This window comes from Bombyx mori, chromosome 8 (genome assembly GCF_030269925.1).
Source record: "Bombyx mori chromosome 8, ASM3026992v2".
Taxonomy (NCBI): Eukaryota; Metazoa; Arthropoda; class Insecta; order Lepidoptera; family Bombycidae; genus Bombyx; species Bombyx mori.
This window is the reverse complement of record NC_085114.1, coordinates 10,604,174-10,627,789: the sequence shown is the minus strand read 5'-3', so window position 1 is coordinate 10,627,789 and position 23,616 is coordinate 10,604,174. Positions and strand designations below refer to the sequence as shown.

General features: G+C 34.2%; 2 protein-coding genes across 7 annotated transcripts in view; one reads left to right on the top strand and one right to left on the bottom strand.

The window, feature by feature from the left end:
• LOC101745443 (serine/threonine-protein kinase ULK1) overlaps positions 1–23,616 on the bottom strand; it is a 49,538-nt gene that overhangs the window by 17,459 nt on the left and 8,463 nt on the right.
• On the top strand, positions 713–4,664 carry LOC101745303 (leucine-rich repeat-containing protein 40). Its single transcript, XM_004932137.4, has 4 exons — positions 713–1,676; positions 2,166–2,619; positions 2,901–3,038; positions 3,509–4,664. The coding sequence occupies exons 1-4, from the start codon at positions 1,630–1,632 to the stop codon at positions 4,184–4,186; spliced, it is 1,317 nt and encodes a 438-aa protein (XP_004932194.1). The 5' UTR covers positions 713–1,629; the 3' UTR covers positions 4,187–4,664.

Here is a 23,616-nt window from a genome sequence, read left to right as displayed (position 1 = left end):
TGATTACGTAAACTTGTTGTGTAAAATCATTATTTTGTCATTAATTGTTTGGTGAATAGATAAAACTAGACATTTGTTGTAGATAACATCGTCTTCCCGAATTCGTATTTCTGTAGAAATTTAATTTAATGTGTGACAACGATCGTATTCGTTGCTGAACATTGTGTTGTAGTCATTTCCGATCCTGCAGAAAGAATGCAGAAGCAGAAAGCAGTCGACGTCGCCCAAAACACGTCATCTCGGATCCTCCCGATCTACTAACGGTGCTTCTAGGTACTTCAAGCACCAGTCACCGTTCTCGTCGAACCCGTCGCTTGCGACGAAGGGCTCGACGAGTAAATTAACTCTCAGACACAGCCCACTGAGTTTCTCGCCGGATCTTCTCAGTGGGTCGCGTTTCCGATCCGGCGGGAGATTCTGCGAAGCACGGCTCTTGCTAGGGTTCGTGTTAGCAACGTCGTCAGGTTTGAGCCCCATGAGCTCACCTACTAGTTAAGGTTCCGCTGGAATAGCCTCTCTAGGCTACCAGCTTAGGTAAAAAAAAAGGGCTTGAATCAAATTCATCCATTTGCATCGATCTTGAGCAGTCCGTTCTACCTCCTCCTACGTCATACGTTCTACTGAGTATATCTTTACTAATATTATAAAGCTGAAGATTTTTATAATATTAGTATAGATATACTAATACTAATATTATATTAGTATAGATGTACTAATACTAATATTATAAAGCTGAAGAGTTTGTTTGTTTGAACGCACTAATCTCAGGAACTACTGATCCGATTTGAAAAATTCTTTCAGTGTTAGATAGCTCATTTTTTTAGGCTATAGGCCATATAACATCACGGTAAGGCCAATACAAGTGGAGCACCAATAAATAATGTTTCAAAATAGGGTTTTAAATAGCTCCTTAACATTCTATAATTCAAAAATATTTTCACTTTCTACGTAAATGAAGTGGGGGTAAAATTTAGCGCTATGCCAAAGTAACTATTACACGGGGATGGACTCGCAGGCAAAAGCTAGTTACAGTATAAAATTAATCGCGTTTCAGTGACGTCTGTGATAAGTAATGATATCAAATAGAGCTTAGTTAGGACTCTAAGAAATTTTAATTTGATACAATAAATTCTAAGTTATCGACGTCACTTTGATGATTAAGTTCTTTTATTGTATTTACATCTGTTGTGTCAAACTTCAAGCGTAAAATATTACTAAGCATAATATCGTGTCAAATAAAACACCGTTACTTTGTTTGATCACGGACGTTTGATACGATTCGGTAGTATCAGAAAGACATAATGTGTTTCTCTATTTTGTAGTTAAAGACTTTTGCAACCGTGTAACAAGTTCAAAGACACGTGTATGTTAGTTTAATCGATTTTAGTAGTGAGCGCCACTGAAAATCAACTGCCCAACATTTTCCCATTTCTGCAGAATGTAGTTATCGGGTTTGATTCGCGATAAGCTTACCATGCCGTAGGTAATCTTATCATTGAGTGATAATAGTTATAAGTGTCAGTGAGTTATGCGCTGTACGCTACGTTGGTACTCGCGCGGGAACAGGTAACACAACAACTCCTGAACTCAATCGGCAGGTCGCATCAGTGATCGCGTTAGTGAGTGACCATGACGCTCAAACACCTCTGCCTGTTGTTGCTGATCACACTAGTCACGTAAGTATTTTTTAATTCATTTCGTGATTTGATTTCATGCACGTTCCGGTTTACATATCGTGAATAATTTTCGTAAAATTGTATTGTACTTTGGTTTATCTGAACCTTCGTATCATTTTGGTACATTTGAATCTTTATGTGTCAAGGCTTCTCTCAAGCACAATAAGTGTCTGGAGTTATATAATTAGTGAAAACATTGTTACATTTAAATTGTGCATAGAATATTAAACGTTCTTTGTTGTTCTGAGTATTTGTATTGATATGTGCTAAAATTATTTATTTTCGGAAATGATCATTCAAATAGCTGATTTCACTTATTTAAAATTTTTAATATGTTCGTCTCCGTCGCGCCCTTCTAGTACTTATCATGAATATTATCTGTTACTTATTTGTAGCAATTTTGCGTCACGTCATGATAAACCTACAGATATGTTCGATAAGTCACATGCTACTACATATTTGTAAGTAATTTCTTTTTTTTTTTTTCAGTTGTGAAGCTGGGATAAAATCCGACGAAACGCCTATTCCAGTTGAAACAGATAATCAATTTCCACCTGAAACTAATTCCGAATTAGACGGAAGTATTCTAGATGGCAGCGGTGGAGGTCCTATCGAAGAACCAATAGAAGTTACTACCCTATCTTCTGCTCCATTACTCGAAGATGTTCAGTTGACAGCTAATGCCGAAGGAACTGCGACACAGTCCGGTGATTCAACATGCCCAAAACCGTGCGTGTGCCACACTGAGGGTGATTCGAGCAATTTCGTAGTAGACTGTTCAGGATATGGGCTCACTGAATTCCCAACTCCTTTAGATGTACGAACTACAATACTAAACTTACAAAACAACAAACTGACTGGGATACCGAAGGATGTAGCTTCCCTCAAAAATTTGAAAGTTTTAAATGCTAATAAAAACTCTATCATGGGCTTGGATTTAGGCGTAAGTGTTTATTTATTTTTACTTCGTTTCATAGGTATATTTTAGAACTTTCTTCTTGGCTTTAAAACATAATAATATTACTTATTAAGCCAGCATTGCGAGCTTGCAATGCGCCCTAACATCAAACTAAGTTAGGAATTACGAAGTTGGTAAAAAGGTAAAATGTTGAAAATGTTAATAATTCTCCGAAAACATCCGTTGTTATAATATATCGAAATTTTAAAATATACTCGAACTTGTTTTGAAGGCTGTTTAAACAGATCATTTATAACACGTTTCAGTCAGTCAGCGAGCTGCCTGGTTTAACGGTCTTAAAACTAGGAAATAACAGATTAATTGAATACCCACAAGATTTGAAAAACGGATTTTCACTAACAAAATTGGAAGAGCTGGATTTAGGCGGCAATGATATCAGGACAGTGAGTATTTGTTTTTTTCTTTGCATGACAAATGGAAATTCTAAGTAGAATATATCATAATGAACAAATTTCATTTAAACATTGTAATTCTACAACTTTTTCTAAATTGTCATCTTCCTTTTTGCGATAATAGCTAAATGTTTCAGTGGTTAAAAATAATTAGCAAATAAAATATAAATTACATTGCATTTAATTAAAAATAACATATGTTATGCTAATGTCTCAAACTACTAAGCGTCGTTTACCCATCTATTGCAATAGAAAATTCTGTGTTATGGGTTGCAGAAAAATAGGACGAGTACAGCCGGACTTTTGGAGTCTGGGTGTACTTTTTCACCACACCCATAACAAATAAGCTGATTCCGTCAGGGAATCGAAACGATTCACCTTCGTACCGTAAACAAAACTAACCATCAATAACCACAAGACGATCAAACAAAATGATTTAAATAAATTGTTTTGCGTTTCAGGCTCTCACTACAGATTTGTTCTCGAATTTTAAAGGCCTTCGTAAGTTGACTTTACCCTCTGCTGCGTCATCTTTAAATGAAGAATTATGTAACTCTTTTAAAGGCACCTTAGAAAGCGTCTGCACAGAATCATGCAAAGAACATTTATTTGAATGCCCAGATGCACGACGACCATTGGAAGGCGAAGGTTGGCTAGACGCTATTTCACCTGGCACTATTGCTCTTACATCAATATATGCAGACGAATCTCATTCTGCAATCAAGCCTGAGGTAGCTAAAACTGCACAAGCAGACACTAAGCAAACAGAAACACAAAAGAACACAGAGCCTTTACAAAATAGTCAGGTGTCATTGAGAACGGCTATTAACAGTGCACCTATTGCAACAGGTCAAACAACTTCGACTGTAGAGTCTAATAAAGAGAAGGATACGGATGTTAAGGTAGCCGTAGGAGCAACTACTGCGGAAACTAAGTCTGGAGGAGTAGATAAATCAATCATTGGGATGATGATAGCCGGTATGGTGGTAATAGTAGCAGGCATTACAATCAAAAAGAATTGGAGTTCCATCAGAAACAGATTCAGTTCATCACCAAGAGCAGCAAATGAACGTTCAGCTACAACTGCTAATGGGACCACTCCAGAAGAAGTGCCTCTGCAAGAAAAGTCACCTGTTTAAACATTGCTTTTAAGAATGTTCCGTGTAGGTATTTGTACCGCAGTAAAGGTATTTAATTTCATAAAATAGAAACTTAAGCGGACAACTTGCTCTTAATGAATTGGTTCCAGGTGCCGTTAATGTGGTTAAAGTCAATTTGTAGTGTGTAATTTCGATCTGAGTGTTTTCAGTTTATTTATTTGTGAATACTTTCCATTTAAAGTATGTATGAACAGATACAATATACTTTATTCTATAATAAAAAATACAAAAAACACGCGTGTCAGGTAAACAGAAAGATAATTATAATCGAAAATATAAGTTAAGACGCTTTAGTTTAAGGTTTTGAATTTACAGTTTAAATTCAATATTTATCAAGCTATAATGTATATAGATATATTATTTTCTATATTGTAATCTTTAGTAGATACTTTAGATTGTAATCTTTTTTATTTTGACATTAATAAGGTGCTATCCCGTAATAAAGATTTATTTTGTATAGATGTACTTTTATTTATTCTATTATTTAGATACATACGTTTTCTAGTCCGCAGAAATGTGTTTTTCTTTTTATTGCCCTTATAGGCAGACGAGCATGCGGCTCATGGACTTCAGCAATGCCAAGGGGCAGAGCCAGGTCGCTGAATACGGTTAAAACGACGAGCTGATGGCTCACCTGATGTTTTCACTCTTAGACATCAAAACGCGAATACCGGCACGTACCTTGTGACATGAAACCGAAGTCTCAGAGGTAAATTGTAATTGTATAAAGGCTCTCTCAATTCTTCATACGGGAACACATAACTGCTTTGCGGCAGATATAAGTAGAATGCTAGTACTGATTGGTACAGGTTTAAACAGTCATTACCAATCAATATGTATTCATTTTTACATTATAACATGTTCGTCACAATTACCACGGACTTGCTGAGTTTTGAATACGCTGTTATTAGTTTGATAGGTAAGCGTGTATTTATGTACGTTTTATTTATTTATTTATTGCTTAGATGGGTGGACGAGCTCACAGCCCACCTGGTGTTAAGTGGTTACTGAAGCCCATAGACATCTACAACGTAAATGCGCCACCCACCTTGAGATATAAGTTTTAAGGTCTCAAGTATAGATACAACGGCTGCCCCACCCTTCAAACCGAAAAGGAATTTTTGAATGTCATTTTCAACAACTTCAAGATGTCCTATTAACTTGAAAATTTGCACACGCATCAAGAACTGATAACTATGCTATGACATAACCAGTATCAACGATTTAAAAAATAATGAAATTAATTTTAGTTCGTTTTGCTATTGTTAAGCTTGTTTTATTTTATTCTATAATACATATGACTTCAAAAACAAAGGATTTATTTGGCATTTCTAAGTAGATATGAGAAAAAATCAATGGCACTAAAACTGTTAAGCAAAATATGATACGATGATCTTTTAAAGCAATTGGAGGCAATTCTATTGAGGTGCACGACGATATTGATGAGTTTTAAAAATATATTGTTTAAGCCCCCAGTGAGCAGAATTTTATAGAAAAAAATGAGAAAAGGGGAGAAAGTCCAAATCAAGATTCGTAAATCAAGGTAATTTCGACACTCCGCTTCAAATGTTATGATTTATTTTCGTTCGCTTTATAATAATTATTAAAACAAACAAACTTTACCGGGTACATTTTGTTTGTGTTTGTCACGCGAGTACATAGTGTCAACCAACGACCGCCTTCTGATTAACGGTACGTGCGATACGTACAAGTGTGTGCGTAAATTAAGTGCACTGCCCTCGTTTTGCATTTAGACTTCTGAAATGGCCCCGCGTTTATTTTGCAACCGAATTAGCAGAAATGAATTGAAATGAATCGTTTATAGGACACCGAAACGGATCGGCAGATGGCGAAGAAAATTAAATATTAACATAGTTATTGACTTTTTTTTTTGGTTTATTTCTCATTTACTTTAGACTTATGTTTATACTACTGGTGGGAGGACCTCTTGTGAGTCCGCACGGGTACGGTATCACCACCCTGCTATTTCTGCCGTGAAGCAGCAATGCGTTTCGGTTTTGAAGGGTGGGACAGCCGTTGTAACTATTATGAGACTTTAGAACTGATATCTCGAGGTGGGTGGCGGCGTTTACATTGTAGATGTCTATGGACTCCAGTAACCACTTAATATCAGGCGGGCTGTGAGCTCGTCCACCCATCTACGCAATAAAAAAAATGTTATGTTAGTTTGGTTAGTGAAAATATTTTGCATTATGTTTACGTTTACTGTGTCGTGATAAATGATATCAAATGTTTTAAATGCAACTTTAAATAGTGCGATTTCGTCATAACACATTATACCTATGTCATGTCCAAACATGATTAGTACGAACTGTGAGATATCAAACCAATTCATAAACGCATTCGATACCTGTAATTCTAAAATGTAGCTATCTCGCTCTTAACTCAACTTCCGTCTTGTCTTTTCCTAACAGTGTTCGGTTAAGTGTTATTAAATTATACTAAATAATACTATATTAAATAATACTTATTAGTTAATTAAGTGTTTTAATCCATATATAAAAGTGGCGACGAGGATTCTAACCGAGAAAAGCAAGTACAAATTAATAAATCAAGGTCATACACTAAATCATTATAGCATTTTAATAAATAAAAATTTCAACAAGGCTTCAGTGTGAACTTAGTTGTGAACGATATTGAGCCGCCATGATCTAAAGGCAGTCCTAATATCTATGTACCCTCAAATTTCAAATACAATGTGTTAAACTAACGCGTGATTAACTTCAAGGATATCTACCTTCGATAAGCAATAATCAAATTACATTATTAATTCATGTCGAAAATAGAAGAAAAAAACGACGATCTAGACTATTACGACATAGAAAACTCGGATCTTGAACAACCTGATATAGTGACGCTAGTTAAACAAGGCAAACGCACATTTATATACAAGTGTAACAAACAACAACTACAAAATATTCTTGAGAGTGAAAACGTAACTTATAAATCGGAAGCAACACTTGATCAACTACGTAAATTAACGAGTGATTACTATAAATTAAAAGAAACTAACAAAAATAGTGCTCAGTTATCAGCCAACATGTCACTTATATCAAATTTGAAATCCTTTGATGGAGAAAAGTGGTCAGTGTTCCAGGAACAGTTAGACTGTTTCTTTATCGTTAATGAAGTGTCCGATGAAAAAAAAGTACCACTATTAATCACTAAATTAGCACCCAAAGTTTATGAAGTCCTCTCTTATTTATGCAAACCAAAAAAACCACAGGAACTAAAATTTGACCAACTTTGTTTCAAGTTAGCAGCAAAATATGATCAAAAACTACCATCAGCCATTGAAAGAGCAAATTTCAGACAGCGGAACCAGGCACCGAATGAAAAAGTAGAAGATTACGTCTTGGAACTGAGGAAACTTGCTGCAAAATGTAACTTCAAAGATATGGAGGACCAAGTCAAAGAGAAACTAATGGACGGAGTGTTCTCAAAAATGATAAAGTTTGAATTGATGAAGAGTGCTAGTGATGCAACACTAGAAAGGTGTATTGAATTAGCCCGCACTGTTGAAGCAGCAATATTACAAGCAAACGGGGCCACAAATGAAGTTTCGGAAATATTTGTCTACAAATCAACCAATAAAACACCACAACAGCAAAGAAATACCTACCAACAAAAAAATCAATGTTACTGCTGCGGAAAATGGAACCACCTAAAGCGGGACTGCAGACTCAACAGAAAATATTGCTCTGAATGTGGAATTCAAGGACATATCTTCAGAATGTGTCCCAAGAAGCAAAGAAAAGTAAATGTTCTGCAGGAAGATAACCAACAAAAGGATAAAAATACAGATAATGAACCCACTGAGTTTGAACCAAAATATTATGAAACATATGCATGTAACACTGTGAGTAAAATACCACCTTAATACATAACCATAAAAATGGAGGAGTGTAAGCTACCATTTCAACTAGACACAGGCTCAGAAGTGACAGTAATCACGGAAAATGACAAAAATGACATTTTAATAAACCACGTACTGCAAGATTGTGACATAATATTTAAAAATTTCGATCAATCCACAACAAGGCCACTAGGCATAGTTCATAATATATCTGTAGAATATGGTAACAGAAGTGTTTACTTAAAAGCTTTTGTAGTAAAAAATAAGTCACCCCGCATAATAGGCAGAGATTGGCTAAACGCCTTAGGTTTGTGGCCACCGAAAATAGGAAAAGAATTTGAAATTTATAATAATAATATTTTAAATGTTTCAGATGCACAAAATAGTATAGAAAAAAAATTCGCAGCAGTATTCAGCCCAGGCTGGGGAAATTTCAAAGGCGATGTCATAAATTTAGTTTTGAAAAAGGAGGTAGAACCCAAGTGTTTACCAGTGAGACGCGTACCATATGCTCTTAAGGACAAAGTAAATAATGAAATAAAAAGATTATTGGACAATGGTAGGATCACAGTAGTAAAACACAGTAAATGGGGCACCCCTGTAGTACCAATTTTAAAATCGGATGGTTCAGTAAGATTGTGCGGTGATTACAAGTTAACAGTAAATAAGTGTTTGGAAGTAGATCATTTCCCTTTACCGCATGTTGAAGACATTATAAACACCCTACAAGGGGGCGAATATTACTGCGAATTAGACTTAAAAGAAGCATATTTGCAAGCGCCTTTAAGTTTAGAAAGCCAGGATTGCACAACCATTGTAACCGAGATAGGAACATACAAATATAATTATTTACCATATGGGGTCAGTTCAGGACCTGGTGCATTTCAGCGTCTAATGACTAAAAAGTTGGAAGGTATACCAAACATAATTGTTTTCATCGATAATATCTATATAAAGGGAGATAGTTTGCAAGATACTTATGAAACATTATGTAAAGTTTTGGGCAGACTACAAGAAAGTGAATTTAAGTTAAAAAAAGAAAAATGTAAATTATTTACAAAATGTTTAGAAGTATTTGGTTTTAGAGTAGACAAAAATAAAATTAGTATTATTAAAACTAATATAGAACCTATTCTAAATACACCAAGGCCTACTAACCTATCATTATTAAAATCTTTTCTAGGAAAAGTTAATTATTATTCAAAATTTCTCAAAAATCTAGCAACTTTGATAACACCATTGTATGAATGTACTAAGAAAAATAAATTCCTTTGGACTGATAAGTGTGAAAAAGCATTCCTAATAGTCAAGCAGAAATTAGCGAATGTTTCTAGCCTTCAGCATTATAATATTAATTGGCCTTTGATATTAACTTGTGATGCCTCAGAAACAGGATTGGGGGCAGTCCTATCAAATAGGAATGAACAAGGTATAGTTCAGCCTATAGCTTTTGCCAGTAAAAAATTAAATGATACAGAAAAAAAATATGCTACTATAGATAAGGAAGCAATGGCTATAATATTTGGTATAACTAAATTCTATAACTATATATATGGCAGACACTTTGAGTTGGAAACAGACAATGCTGCATTAGTACGAATATTTGGCCCAACAAAAAGTATACCTAAAATGGCAGCAAAAAGGTTACAACATTATGCTATCTTTTTGTCCGCTTTTAATTACAGGGTGCGTCATATTAAAACATGTATGAATCCGGCAGATTATTTATCAAGAACTGTAACAAAATTTGAAAATAATTGTATAAATGACCATTCGTTAATTGTAAGTGCTAATTTAAGTAGTATTTATCATGTAAACAATGCTGAAATAGATACATTAGATTGGAAGAAAATTCAAAGTGAAACAAAAAAAGATGTAATATTGACTAAAGTAGTTCGCTGTATGATGGATGGTTGGCCGCATAAAAAACAAATAACTAAAGAAATGAGGCCATTTTATATTAGAAAAAATGAACTAAGTATTGACAGAGAATGTTTGTTTTGGGGGTTTCGTATTATTGTACCAGTATCTTGTAAAGATCAGATACTATCTGAAATACACAAAAGTCATTTTGGTATTGTGCGTATGAAAGAAATTGCTAGGTCATACTTCTGGTGGCCTAAATTAGATAGGGACATAGAATTAGTAACACAGACTTGTATGATTTGCTTACAAAATAGTAAGACCCCACCAAAAACTCAAAAACCATGGCCAATACCGCCTGGTCCATGGCATAGACTTCATGCAGATTTCTTAGGACCGTTTTACAATAAAATGTATTTAGTAGTAGTAGACAGTTATTCTAAATGGCCGGAAGTATTTGAAATGAGTAATATCACTTCAAACAAAACAATAGAAGCTTTTAAGAATATATTCTCAAGATTTGGGTTACCAAACCACTTAGTAACAGACAATGGTAGAAGTTTCACTAGCTCTGAATTTAGGGATTTTTGTAAATGCAATCAAATAAAACACACATTCTCAGCTCCTTACCACCCAGCCACAAATGGGGCAGCTGAGAGGTTTGTAGGAACTTTCAAAACAGCTGTTACAAAAATTAAAGAAAACGGTCACACCTTATCAACAGCAATTAATATATTTTTAAATGACTATAGAAGTACACCACAGAAAAGTACAGGGGTAGCACCATCAAAACTTATGTTGGGGAGGGAAATAAGGAATAGATTTAGTTTGTTACGTCCACCACCTATAGAGGAAAACATGAAGAATGTAGTCAGCAAAAGGAAGATAGGAAATAGAAAAACTAATTTGGTAGTGGGGGAAAAGGTTATGGTTAGAGACTATAGGAAGGAAGCTAAGCCATGGGTCCAAGGTGTAGTACTAGCTGAGTCAGTGCCAGGTCTTACATATATGATAGATGTGGAAGGTCAAACATGGAAACGGCACGTCGACCAAATAGTTTCATGTTCACAGTGTGATGATTAAAAGCAATATGCATTTGTGTAGTTAAGAGGTATTGTAATCTATGGCTGACGGCATTTATGTTTATTATAAGTTGGGGAGAGTGTGAGATATCAAACCAATTCATAAACGCATTCGATACCTGTAATTCTAAAATGTAGCTATCTCGCTCTTAACTCAACTTCCGTCTTGTCTTTTCCTAACAGTGTTCGGTTAAGTGTGCGCTCCTATATTAAATAATACTTATTAGTTAATTAAGTGTTTTAATCCATATATGAAACGAACAAAGAGTTGAATGTAAATAGTAAACAAAAAACCGTTGGAAATAGTTACGAGTTAGATAGTGCTTGAAGCTACTCTGATTGATACAAGACCTTGTATTTTGACTAAAACCGATAAGATAAGTTAATTGGGGTAGAATCCTTTCAATAACGATAAACCGTTAACCTGTAAGTAAATTTCTTGATGCACTTAGATGTTTATTGTAAATTTAACATAAGCTAGTGGTCCCCTGGTAGTCGAAATTCGACTATAATTAATTGAAATTATAAGTTTGTATTGTGATTCTATTGTCAATGACTATTTTACTTCTATAATCACAGATTTCACCAAGACTACACTTTAGACAAATATTAATAAAGACAAACAATATTAATCTATTGTCAATTTGACAACAGCTTCAAGAACGAAAGTTTGACAATAAATAAATATTATGCATGCGTGTGTGTGTCAAATACATGGTAGTGTGTGTAATTTTTTTTATTAATTTAATGTATTTTTAGCCATAATTTAAAAAAATATTAGCATCCTGCACCCCTTCTCTATATTATCTATAAGTGTGGGAAATTTCACACTCCTCTGTTCGCGCAATTTTCGTAAAAAGGGGTACAAAGTTTTTGCTTCACGTATTAATATATAGATTACTTTTCACCCTAACTGTTTTTGAAAGAATAAGTGAGTGGCTCAGGATTAAAGCCCAGATGTTAATAATAATCTGCCCGATGGTAAAACGGCATGTTCGAGATGCTGCTACTACTTCCACAAAAATTTAGCAGTAGCAGTACATTAGTATTTACTTTATCTTGTTTACCTACACACTAACCTTCTCCTATTCCCATTTATGGGTTGATATATATGACGTCATACGTTCCAGTTTGTTGGACAGCTGTTACACAACACAATTCAGACTTCGAATTCATGTCTCAAGTAAGCGCCGTATTCTCTTTGTTTTGTGTACAGGCTTCGGCAAAACTAAATTAAATAAATAATCATTAATTTCTTACGGAAACAAAGAACTTAGCGCAAAGGTGCGACAGTTGAAAATAAATTACAGTTCACACGCGGTAGAATTTAATTCATCAAAACTCAAAAGTATTCTGTCTCATTCACGCACAGGCTAAATTCTATAGTTAGTCTTTTTTTAATTACGTTTTTTGAGTGATATTTTCGTTTCTCCGAATTTCAAATCAGAACGCTGCTAAAAATGCTTTCACTTCAGAAACAATCTCAAGAATACCTTTAATATGAATTGCGAAATCCTAATTAGGAAATTAAGTAAATAACAAATATACAAAGTAAGGTGGAGTATTAATAATGTATTAGGAAACTATCTACGAACCGAACTTCAGTCACAAAATACCTATACAATGTCTACAAAAACGATCGAACAATCGGAACGTGAGTCATCGTTGTAGGTTTAAACACATTTATTTATTTAAACTACAATAACTTTTGAATTAAACTGTAACAATCGTGGAAACTATTATAGAACGAATCGTGTGCTTGAAAAAATACATATTTGAAATAAATAATAATAATAATAATAAGCCCATTTTATTTCCAAAACACAAATAGAATAAAGAAAAAAAAGAAAAAACACATCAAATAAAAATTACAAATTTAAATATAAACTTGTGCTTGAAACCCCATTCGGGTATAGGCCTCCTCCAGCTTGCTCCACTCTTCCCTATCCTTGGCTTTGTTTCTCCATTCTTTTCCAGTTGCTGCTGTTATTTCGTCGATCCATCTGCTTCTTGGTCGTCCTCTTCTTCTTTTGCCCGCTGGTCCTTCCCATGTTGTAATTTCTAATGTCCATCTTTTATCCGTATATCTCGCAAGATGTCCTGCCCAGCGCCACTTTTGTGTCAGAGCGTACCTGAGAGCATCTATCAGCTTTGTTTTTTCTCTAATGTATTCGCTTCTTATCCTTTGTATTTTTCTTATATTCAATATACTTCTTTCCATCGCTTTCTGACAGGTCGCTAATTTTGTTTTTATTTTTGTGTTGTAAGTCCATGTTTGGCACCCATATAAGAGAGTCGGAAGAATACAGGTATCCATCACAGTCTTTTTCAGATGAAGAGGGAAGGACCCTTTTAGAATTTCCTTTAAGCTCCAGAATTTTCTCCAAGTTATATTGATTCGGCGTTCGACTTCTTCTTCATCGTTGTTGTCTTTAAATGAAATTAATTTTCCGAGATATATATAGCTGTTTACGTACTCTAACGGTTTGCCATACAAGCTGATTTTATCAGTACTACTGTTTGTCATTACTTTGGTTTTGTCTTGGTTCATTTTGAGACCGACTTTTTCGCTTTCCTCGCTTAAAATATTTATCATTTTTTCGAGTTTTTCGTTTGTTTCAGCGAAGAGAACGATATCATCAGCAAATCTCAAATGTGTAAGTCGCTTCCCATTTACTTTGATTCCGTTCGATGGCCAGTGTACATTTTCAAAGATAAGCTGCAGTACTGCTATAAACAGCTTAGGCGACAAAGGATCACCTTGTCTTACTCCTCGGCAGATTTTTATGTCCTCTCCCCGTTTTTCCAGTTTGACTCTGCTGATACTTCCATCATAGATGTTTTTTAATATTTTTATGTATTTATCATGAACGTGACATTTATCTAGGGCTTTCCATATGAAATTATGTATGATTGTATCGAAGGCTTTAGCATAGTCGATGAAAGCTATGTACAGTGGTCTATTGAACTCTTTATATTTCTCTATAACTTGTTGTATAACATGTATATGATCTATTGTGGAAAAACCCGAACGGAAACCTGCTTGTTCGATCGGCTGGTGTTCATCAATTTTTGGAGTCATTCTGCTTTGTAAAATTGATGTGAATAGCTTGTACATACTCGAAAGGAGGCTAATAGGCCTGTAGTTGCCTATGTCATTTGGATCTCCCTTTTTGAGCAGTAAGATTATATCGGATCTTTTCCACTGTTCTGGCACTTCCCCAGTATCGAGTACTTTGTTAAACAAGTAAGTAAGAGGGTGAACTAACAAAGTAGAACCAGTCTTTATAGCCTCATTTTGTAAACCATCGGGTCCTGGGCTTTTGTCTTGCTTCATCTTTTTAATGTGTTTGATAATTTCCTCACCGCTTATTGGTGCTATATCAACCTTCTCCGAAGCGATTTTACAATACTTGCAATCCTTACTAGAATAATAAGCAATTGAACTCGAAGAGATGTCAGCTTTCATGCCATATAGTACTTTAAAAAATTCTGTAGCACAATTTATTACACTGTCTCTAGTTTTGGTCTCTTTGGTGCTTGTTTTTAGGGTTTGGATCCAGTTTTTGTGTGTTGTTAGCTGTTTGTATGCTCTTTTGGAACTTCTAAATTTATGTAGGTTCTCCTCTATTATTCTATTTCTATGATTTTGGTAATCTTTTTTTATGGCCTTGCTTGTTGATTTATACAAAGTACTTAATTCCTTTTTCATTTCCTCAGTTTTTGGTTTTTTTTGTACTAGTTCTGTTCGTTTTCTGAGCATATCCAGTGTATGTTTACTGAGAATTTTTCCAACAGTATCTACTTTTGGCTCCTTCTTTTTTGATGGCATGCTCTTATTAATAACATTTTCTAATGTATTGTAGTATGTTTGTACGTCGTGTTCGTCGTTTTGTGTGTTCAATTCTTGTATGTTTTGTTTTAAGTTCTGCAAATAGCAGCTAATATCTTCTTCTGTTTTGAGGGGCTTAGGTTGTGATTTAAATGTTGTTCTGCTTTCCTTTTCTTTTTTTAGCATGTATGTAACTCTGACTAGGCGATGGTCTGATCTAAATCCTAAGGCGTTGAGAACATCTAACTTCCTTATCTTTTTTGGTTCGTTCGATAGAATAAAATCTACTTGATTTTTAGTATTTTCATCGGGAGACAGCCATGTCCATTTACGATTTTTCCTGGCTTTAAAAAATGTATTCATGATCGATAGTTTGTTTTCCAAGGCATATTGCACAAGCCTTTCCCCTCTCTCGCTTCGTTTTCCGTATCCGAATTTTCCCATGACTATACTATCGTTCGTGCTTGTCTGACCTACCTGAGCGTTAAAGTCGCCGATAAGAAGAACATGTCTGCCTGCCTGGCTTAGCGCTGTTTCTAGAGTTTCGTAGAATAGGTTGATATCCTCCTCTGGTGCTCTCTCTGTAGGGGCGTAGGCTTGTATTATTGACAGTGTCGTATTGTTACATTTAATCTGCAGCATAGCCACGCGTTCGGATAGGCCTGAGAAGCTTAGTATCTTGTTTTTATGCTCTTTCTTAACTAAGAAGCCCACACCATACAAGCCTGGCGTTTCTCCTTTGTAGCAGAAGATATAATCTTCATGTTCTTCAATATTGCATCCCATTCTCCTGACTTCTGCCAAGCCTAATACGTCTATTTTTATTTTCTGTAGCGAGTATATCAATTCTACATATCTATGTTCTGATCTTAATGATCTAACGTTGAATGTGCCAATGTTGAGAGATGTATTTTTTTCTTTTAAGTTAGCTGGAGGGTTGCAGTCTACTGCTCCCACGGTGACTGGCCGGATTGGGAGAGTCATTGGGAGAGAGATTGGTTTGAAATAAATAAATTTACGAAAAACAAAACCAGGAAAAAAAAAGTCAAACAACAATAACCGAAAGATTTGAAAAGCTTGTACATTTTTTTAATCTATATTTTTTATTTTGCCAATTTATGAAACTAGCAAGAAACCTCAATACCAAGAAGAAAAGCATGAGTCATGTGAATGAAATAAAAAGAATGATTTTAAACTCAACAGGATTTAATTTGTGTTGTGTTGTATTGTTTGTGTTCGTATATTATGGTAATATTGTTTACATACTGCTGTGCGAAAGAAACTGTTGCTTGCTGTTTTAAAAAGAATATTATCATAATTCAAAGTTGACTAAACTTAATGTTATTAACACGCTTTTATTAGCTTGACCTGGATGGATCTATCTATCTAACAGAACATTTCAACGTAATTTTCAAACACTACAAGACGTACTGTTAAGTTTTTGCACTCGTCTAAAAGGACTGATGATTAAGTCGTGTTTTTTTAGTTTGTAAACAAAATTGTGTATTTTGTTTTCTATTTAATATTTGAAGTATTACACGAATAGAAATTATACGGTCAGCATTTTTTTTATTACTTAGATGGCTGGACGAGCTCGCGGCCCACCTGTAGTTAAGTGGTTCCCGGAGCTCATAGACGAACAACGCAAATACCATGATTGAGACATGAGTTCTAAGGTCTCATTTTTTACACTACAACGGCTGCCCCACCAGAAATAGACAGGGTGATGGTACCTATCCGTTCAGACTCAAAATAGTAGTTGTTGAAGCAAGAACTCCGAAGAGCTTAGATGAAATGAGATCAGTGATTTAAACCGAGTCACGCGATCAAGCAGTTTATATCCATTACATAATATATATAACCATTTTGTTAAATCTTATGTTTTAAATATTCTCTAAAATGAAACATTTCAGTGCGTGTATAATTTGAGTATCCAGATAACAAACACATGTGCATAATAAAATACATGTTGTTTAATCTTACATTGTATACTTTACAATATTCTGAAATAAATAAAGTTTAACAAAAAACTGCTGTTATTTAAGTATATTGCCGTTACTAGTGTTACTCTTATTTCTGCGTATTTCTATTATATTTATATTATATAATCGCAATAATAATAAATACTCTCGATTCCCACGATGAACTATTTATAAACATTATTGTCCCATAGCACAGTTACCATTTTTATTGAAGATCGGTAGACTAAATAAATAAATAAAACGTGATATTTGATTTTTTATACGAAATACTACGTAATATTATGTTTTAGGATTATTATTCAGTATTCTAAAGCAATGCGTAGGTTCGAGATAACGTAGTTTGAATGCTTATGACGGGAACGCAAGCGAGATCGTCATCGCCGCTCGATCAAAAACAGAAAGAATATTTTATAGTTACTATAAATTTTTACTAAAAATATATATAAAATTACTAGCTAAACAACACGACATGTAGTAATTGGCTTACACTTCATTTTAACTTAACAGGCCCTTAGGATATTCAATTCATCACTTATTTAAAGATACATAATATATTAAAATTATTTTTATCATTTTATTAGATAATATGCGATAATATTGCTCAGATATAGAAAGACGGGCTAATCAAGAATTAAACGTACCACATTTTGCAAGACTATAACATGGCAACTTGATTACATAAATAATTTACAGTGTATTTAATCGCAAAACTATACCTACGTGTTGATAAGGGAACAATCAAATTATAATTAGTTAATGACGTTTATTCAGTACACTAATATAAGAAGAGCGGTGCCAAAGAGACTGTTAATTCAGCTGCCAATTAAGAGTTGCTAGAAATTTCGATAATATAGCAGCTAGTGAAGAGTTTTAAAATGAATACACAGACTTGCCATTATTTTAATTTCTTAGTGTAAGTTGTATCTTTATTGAATAAATTGTATAGGAAAAAACAAAGCCACTGAACATTGTAAATGATTCAGCATAATTATAGTATTATGTTACAATATTTTTTATATAAAATTACAGTTTGTGGTACTAATGGAACATTGTATTTAGGTATATTCGTAGTAATAGTAATAAGGAGTATGAAGGTCCAGTTAGGGTTTAATTTAACACTAAAACATCATCCTTCTCTTTTCAAGTACTTTATGACTTTATTGACTTGATTGGTTAGACTTACAATCGTTTTTCTATACAGTAAGTATTTCTATATTATATTTAGTTTGAACATAATATAATCAATTTGATACAGTTATGCAAGCACAAAACGAGAATCGAACGACGCAAAAGCGGTTGATGATAGCTCTTCCGGGGTTTTTGTGTACGACCAACTTACAAAAAGTTTCCTACTTTATTTTAAAGTATTTTTTTATTGTTCTATGTGGGTAAACGGACTCACTGTTCAAACATCTACCGATAAACTTGTTTGTCTTCAATTTAAATGAAATGCCTTTCGCATTTTTTTCCATTTGTCTAATGTATTGAGTTAGTCTTGTGTTGGTTTGGCAGTCTGTTACCACAATTTATTTAAATTTTTTGTGATTGAATGTTTACTGGTGGCCCGGAGGCCTTTCCAGTTTCACCAGGACAGGTGGGCGAGCAAAGGCTCAGCCAGAAGAGGTGGGATTTGCTAACAGCTGCCCGAGCGCCTCCGAAGGAGACCTAACAACTCGAGAGCAACTGCACAAAATTATATGATTCACGAAACTATCTATACACGTAATTATAGTAATCGGCAAACTTCTTGAGCAAATGACCTTGACTGCGCAGAACCGAATTTTAGATCACTTTGGTGGTGAGGGCGAGGCGCGACGGCAGGGGAAATCGTATCGAGCGCGTTATTGGTAGATCAGTCGAACCTTGCGTCCCGCACCGCGCCCTCATTCCGCTTGCTCCCAAAAGTACGCTTGCGTACAGTGGAAAGTCTATCGTTATTAATCGTTAAGTTATTTGTTATAATTGCTTGTGGACTTTGTTGCCATTGCTATTTGTTGAGTGTTTGTTGATTTTTTATAAAACATACACTATGCCGTGACAAACTGGTGTAGTACTTAAAAGAAAGGGTAGAAAATTTGTGTACGACGTATATTGCTTCATTATAAAACAGGGGAGATATTGAAAAATTAAAACAGACTTCGGAAGCAACAAAAACATCAGTGAGTAATAAATCTGTAATAAAAATATGTAATCATAATAACTACATAACAAGCAACGAAACTCCGTACCGTAGAAAGGCTTCGAAAAATATAAATATATAAAGAAGATATAAATTTTAATGGCTCGGAATGAAGCTTACGACGAATTATGAAAGAGCTAGGCTTCAGATGGAAAAAAAGAACAGAAAATAATTGGAAGCTGGTAAATGAAAAAAGTAAGATTCGATTACTACGAATCGAATATCTTCAAAAAATAATTAATTATAGACAAAAAACAAGACCAAATCGACCGAGTTGTAAACTACGCCGATGAGCCCTATGTCGACTCATCACGATGATAGCGACTCGGGTGATGAAAACAGTGATGATGATGATGGTCAAGATTATGATAACGAAAAAAAAATTACAAATACCAGCTTCGCTTCAACTGAACCAAGACCTGGCAACAGCTCTAGTTTTGACTTAATAGAAGGAATATCTATTTTACCCCAAGATTAAATTATTACAATTATTAACCTATATGTTTTGTTGATGTTCTAATAAATATATAAATAAATACATATGTTGATTTTAATAATTTAATAGCATTATGACGCAGAGTAAGTAATGTTTTTGCACGTGAGTGTACCATGCGCAAACTTACCCCCACTACGTCAACAAATGCTCAAGAAGTTTGCCGGTTATTATATCTATAATACGAAGTAAAAATAACGTTGCCAATTGTAATTGTTGCCAGATATGTTCTTTGGGTAGCCATGGCGACGAACGTTACTTCAACACGATGCCTCTTCGTGCCAATGAACTTGGGATACCGTTTCGTAACGTTGCCGAGGGCACCTTTTAATTTTACACATTATAAATGTTAACGTGCTTGTACTTTTGACCTTTATCGCAACGTTCACATGTACCTATCGCTCTTGATTTTATTTATGTTCTCCTTCTGTAACATAATTACATTATATACAGAGTTCTTTAAACAATGAAAATTTATTGATACGACATAATTGAATTAATGGATCGACGCACTTACGTCCCATCGCGTGTTAATTGTGTTTAAGGAGCCCATGAACATCACAACGTGATTTCCTCCGGCCACATTGACACATGAGGTCGAAGTCTACGATACACCCGTTCGTACTTAAAATAAGCCTACCAGAAGTAATTTATTATAGACTAGCGACCCGCCCTCGCTTCGCTTCGGAAATAGTAATTTATTATTGATTTCTCCACTATGTAATGGATGTTATTATACATTTATAAACCTTTCTCTTCAATCACTCTATCTGTTAAAAAAATAAAAATCCGTTGCGTAGTTTTAAAGATTTAAGCATACATAGGGATATAGGAACAGAGAAAGCGACTTTGTTTTATACAATGTAGTGATTGTGAAGTAATTTAGTATAGAAATTTATATATGTATTTGATCTTATTACTTATATTATGTTTCTTCAACGTGAAGCTATTCGTGAATACAATCAAAAACGGATCTTCTTAGGAAAACCGATGCCTGTCTTCGATATTTTTTTAGTAAAATTTTAAATGCTAACCCTATATCTCTCTGTATAACGATATGTATAACGATTTTTTTATCAGAACAAGTCGTTCGTTTATATTGAAAATTTGCAAATGTTCAAGGACCTACGATATGAAACAATAATTACTTTGACCGGAATAACCAAAATGAAAATATTTTTCATTTTCATTTTAAATTCACTTTACTATTAAATAGTGTTGTTTTTTAGTTTTGAGTCTTCAATCGTAAATATTCAAAGTAGCCAAACTTTGGAAATTTTAAATGTTTATTTTCTTATTGAAACTCTTTTGTGACTTTAGAACGTTCCCAAAGTCTTTGAAGTTGAATAGTAAAATAATATTGTTTTTAATTTCATTCCGACTGAATAAATTGCTATTATTTACAATGTAAAAATGCTAATATTACATGGTTTCATTTTGTTTTTTTAAGTACTTTTATCGTAGCAAATGCAAAAGACAAACACTACAGCATAACAATATGTTATACATATAATATATGTAAACACTATTAATTCCATTACTTTGTTAACAACTGTTGATATATATAACTATATTTCACATGTACATCTGGTTCTTGCGTAATGTGTTGTCAATTATAATATCTCTCCATTAGAACTAAATACTAATCTCTATTATACTCGTATATGAGTCGTCTATTATCAAAGGTGGCAATCTGTGCATTTGGACAAAAGTTTTTTATTGATATGTCAATACAGATTGATTTGAATATAATCGTCTCCTTCAAAGAATACCGTTCAAAACCTGCATTAAATAAAGGTTAATAGTTAACCTGTTATTTATCTAAGATGTCGTTCCGAAGAGTTTTGTGACTGCCAATGGAATACAAAGTCAATAATTCGTTTTTCTGATTTACCAATCATTGTCCAAAAGTCAGATTGCCGGCTTTGATAATAGTCGACTCATATAACGTTTTGCGTAGGTAAAAGCATTCGACGGAGTTGGCTTGCCGGTAGTTTTGCGCAGCAAATGTGTGTACATACAGTCCACCCGCATACGTAATGTATGACGTACCACGAGGCAGTGAAGTGAACGTACTGATATTATACATTATACAATGGTAACACGTGGAAAAATTCGATAGACTTTGTGTCGCCACATTTCTATACTTCATTACTAGGTATTATTATATACTTCCTATTGTACGTATTGTATTATAATTATAAGTAATTCAATTGCCATAGAAGATTTTCTATTATATAAACCTAAAAAGTTCCATGACGGGGTGCTCTCAGTTCTGATAGATGATAATGACCAGTCCTTTTGCCACCGTTGCCACCCGTTACCAGGGTAGAATTTCTGCATAGAGCTGCTGCTAATGAATCATTGTTGACGAGCACAAAACGCCATTATTGTACCTAAGTACCATTTGACAATTATAACCCACCATTTAATAATTCAACCGAGAATCGAACCCGTATCCCACGGTATAGGTTTTCAACTTGAGTATTTTACTAAAATAGCTGTAGGCATCACCCAGGCATGTCTTGTTTTATTTATTTGAAGAGCTCATGGCTTATGGACAAAGACCGCTCACTCCTCATCTTTTGCATCAATACAACGGCTGTTGCTCCCTATGCTATGCATATGCTATGCTCCCAACCGGAATGCATTTGCAATAAAAATAGGCAGTGAGTGATACGGAGGGGCAGTACCATTAGCAAAAAAATATGTATTTTTTATAAAAAAAAAACCCGATATCTATTCTCATAAACGGAGTTTGCAGTTGTACAAGAACAAATGTACAGGTATAATAATTATTGTGCCTCATTTGCAATATATAATTTTAATTAATAAACTGATAACAGACGAAATTTTAATGAAACGATAAAGAGGTTAGTATGGTACTCGGTGCTACTCTAATCCTATGCGAAATAAGTCAATAAACTTTTCAATAGTCTATTCAACGAATGCGATAAAGACTCGTAAAAAGTCTGGTTTTTATCTTCATGAATAATATAATCTGAGTATCAATGTTCCCTTGACCTATTCATTAACTGCGCAATATCATCCGTCTGAGAAACGTGTCAATGGACGTTGTCTTTTTACAACGCAAACTCGAAAGAATTTTGTTAATATGCGACAAAATTATGAGGACGAAATTCGAACGATGGCACACGACTAGGTTTGCATGTCACACTTTATAGTTCGCCATTTTATCTAACGCGCGCTTCTGACCTTGTTATTAATCCAGACGCTCACAATGGACATGCGGAAGGTAAACTCAACTGCGTCGATTAATTAAACTCCTTTAATATATTAGATGTATTCCAATTCAAATAAAAATAAATAAAGATTTGAATGAATAATAAGTGTCTAACAGAGCGCGGAAATACCGGTTAATTAACACACAATGCGATGATGAATACAAAAGTTCTAGTTTAGCATTTACTGTTGACCATAACCTAATGCTCTTGCTCTAAATCCTACCACGCGTTAAATTATGTCGCACGTTTTAAAAGTCGAAAAGAACGACTACAAGAAAAACCAGTTTTGTGATTTTTATATAATATGTAGTATTTTTAAAGCGGCCAAGTAATTCTAATTATATTAGGTAACTATTTTTATACCTACTCCTAATTAGACAAGTCACGCGTAATTTTCAGATTATAGGATTTTACATCCATACTTAGTTTTGATCATAATCTAAATTGTAATTTTTGGTGTATCTAGTTTTAATGTTTTAAATAGGAAAAATCTCGTTTAGAATATTATAAACTGTATATCAGGAATAAATCATTAATTGTCAGCATTTATTATAAATTTTTATTATTTCTTAGATGAAATATATTTATTCTAGCACCCTACATCAAAATCATAAAATACCATCTACTCCTATAACACACATTTACACATTTTCGCATTTTAAATTTGATTCTCAATTTAAAAACATTAGCAAATGATTGGACAAACAGTTGGCACGGACTGCCACTGCAAGTTGATCTGGACTGTCCTAGAAGACAAAATATTGATTCGACCCAGATGGAGTAAACATAAAATGGAGTAAACTTACTTATACCAATCAAGATAACATGCTGACTATCTTGCTGTATTTGAAGAAAG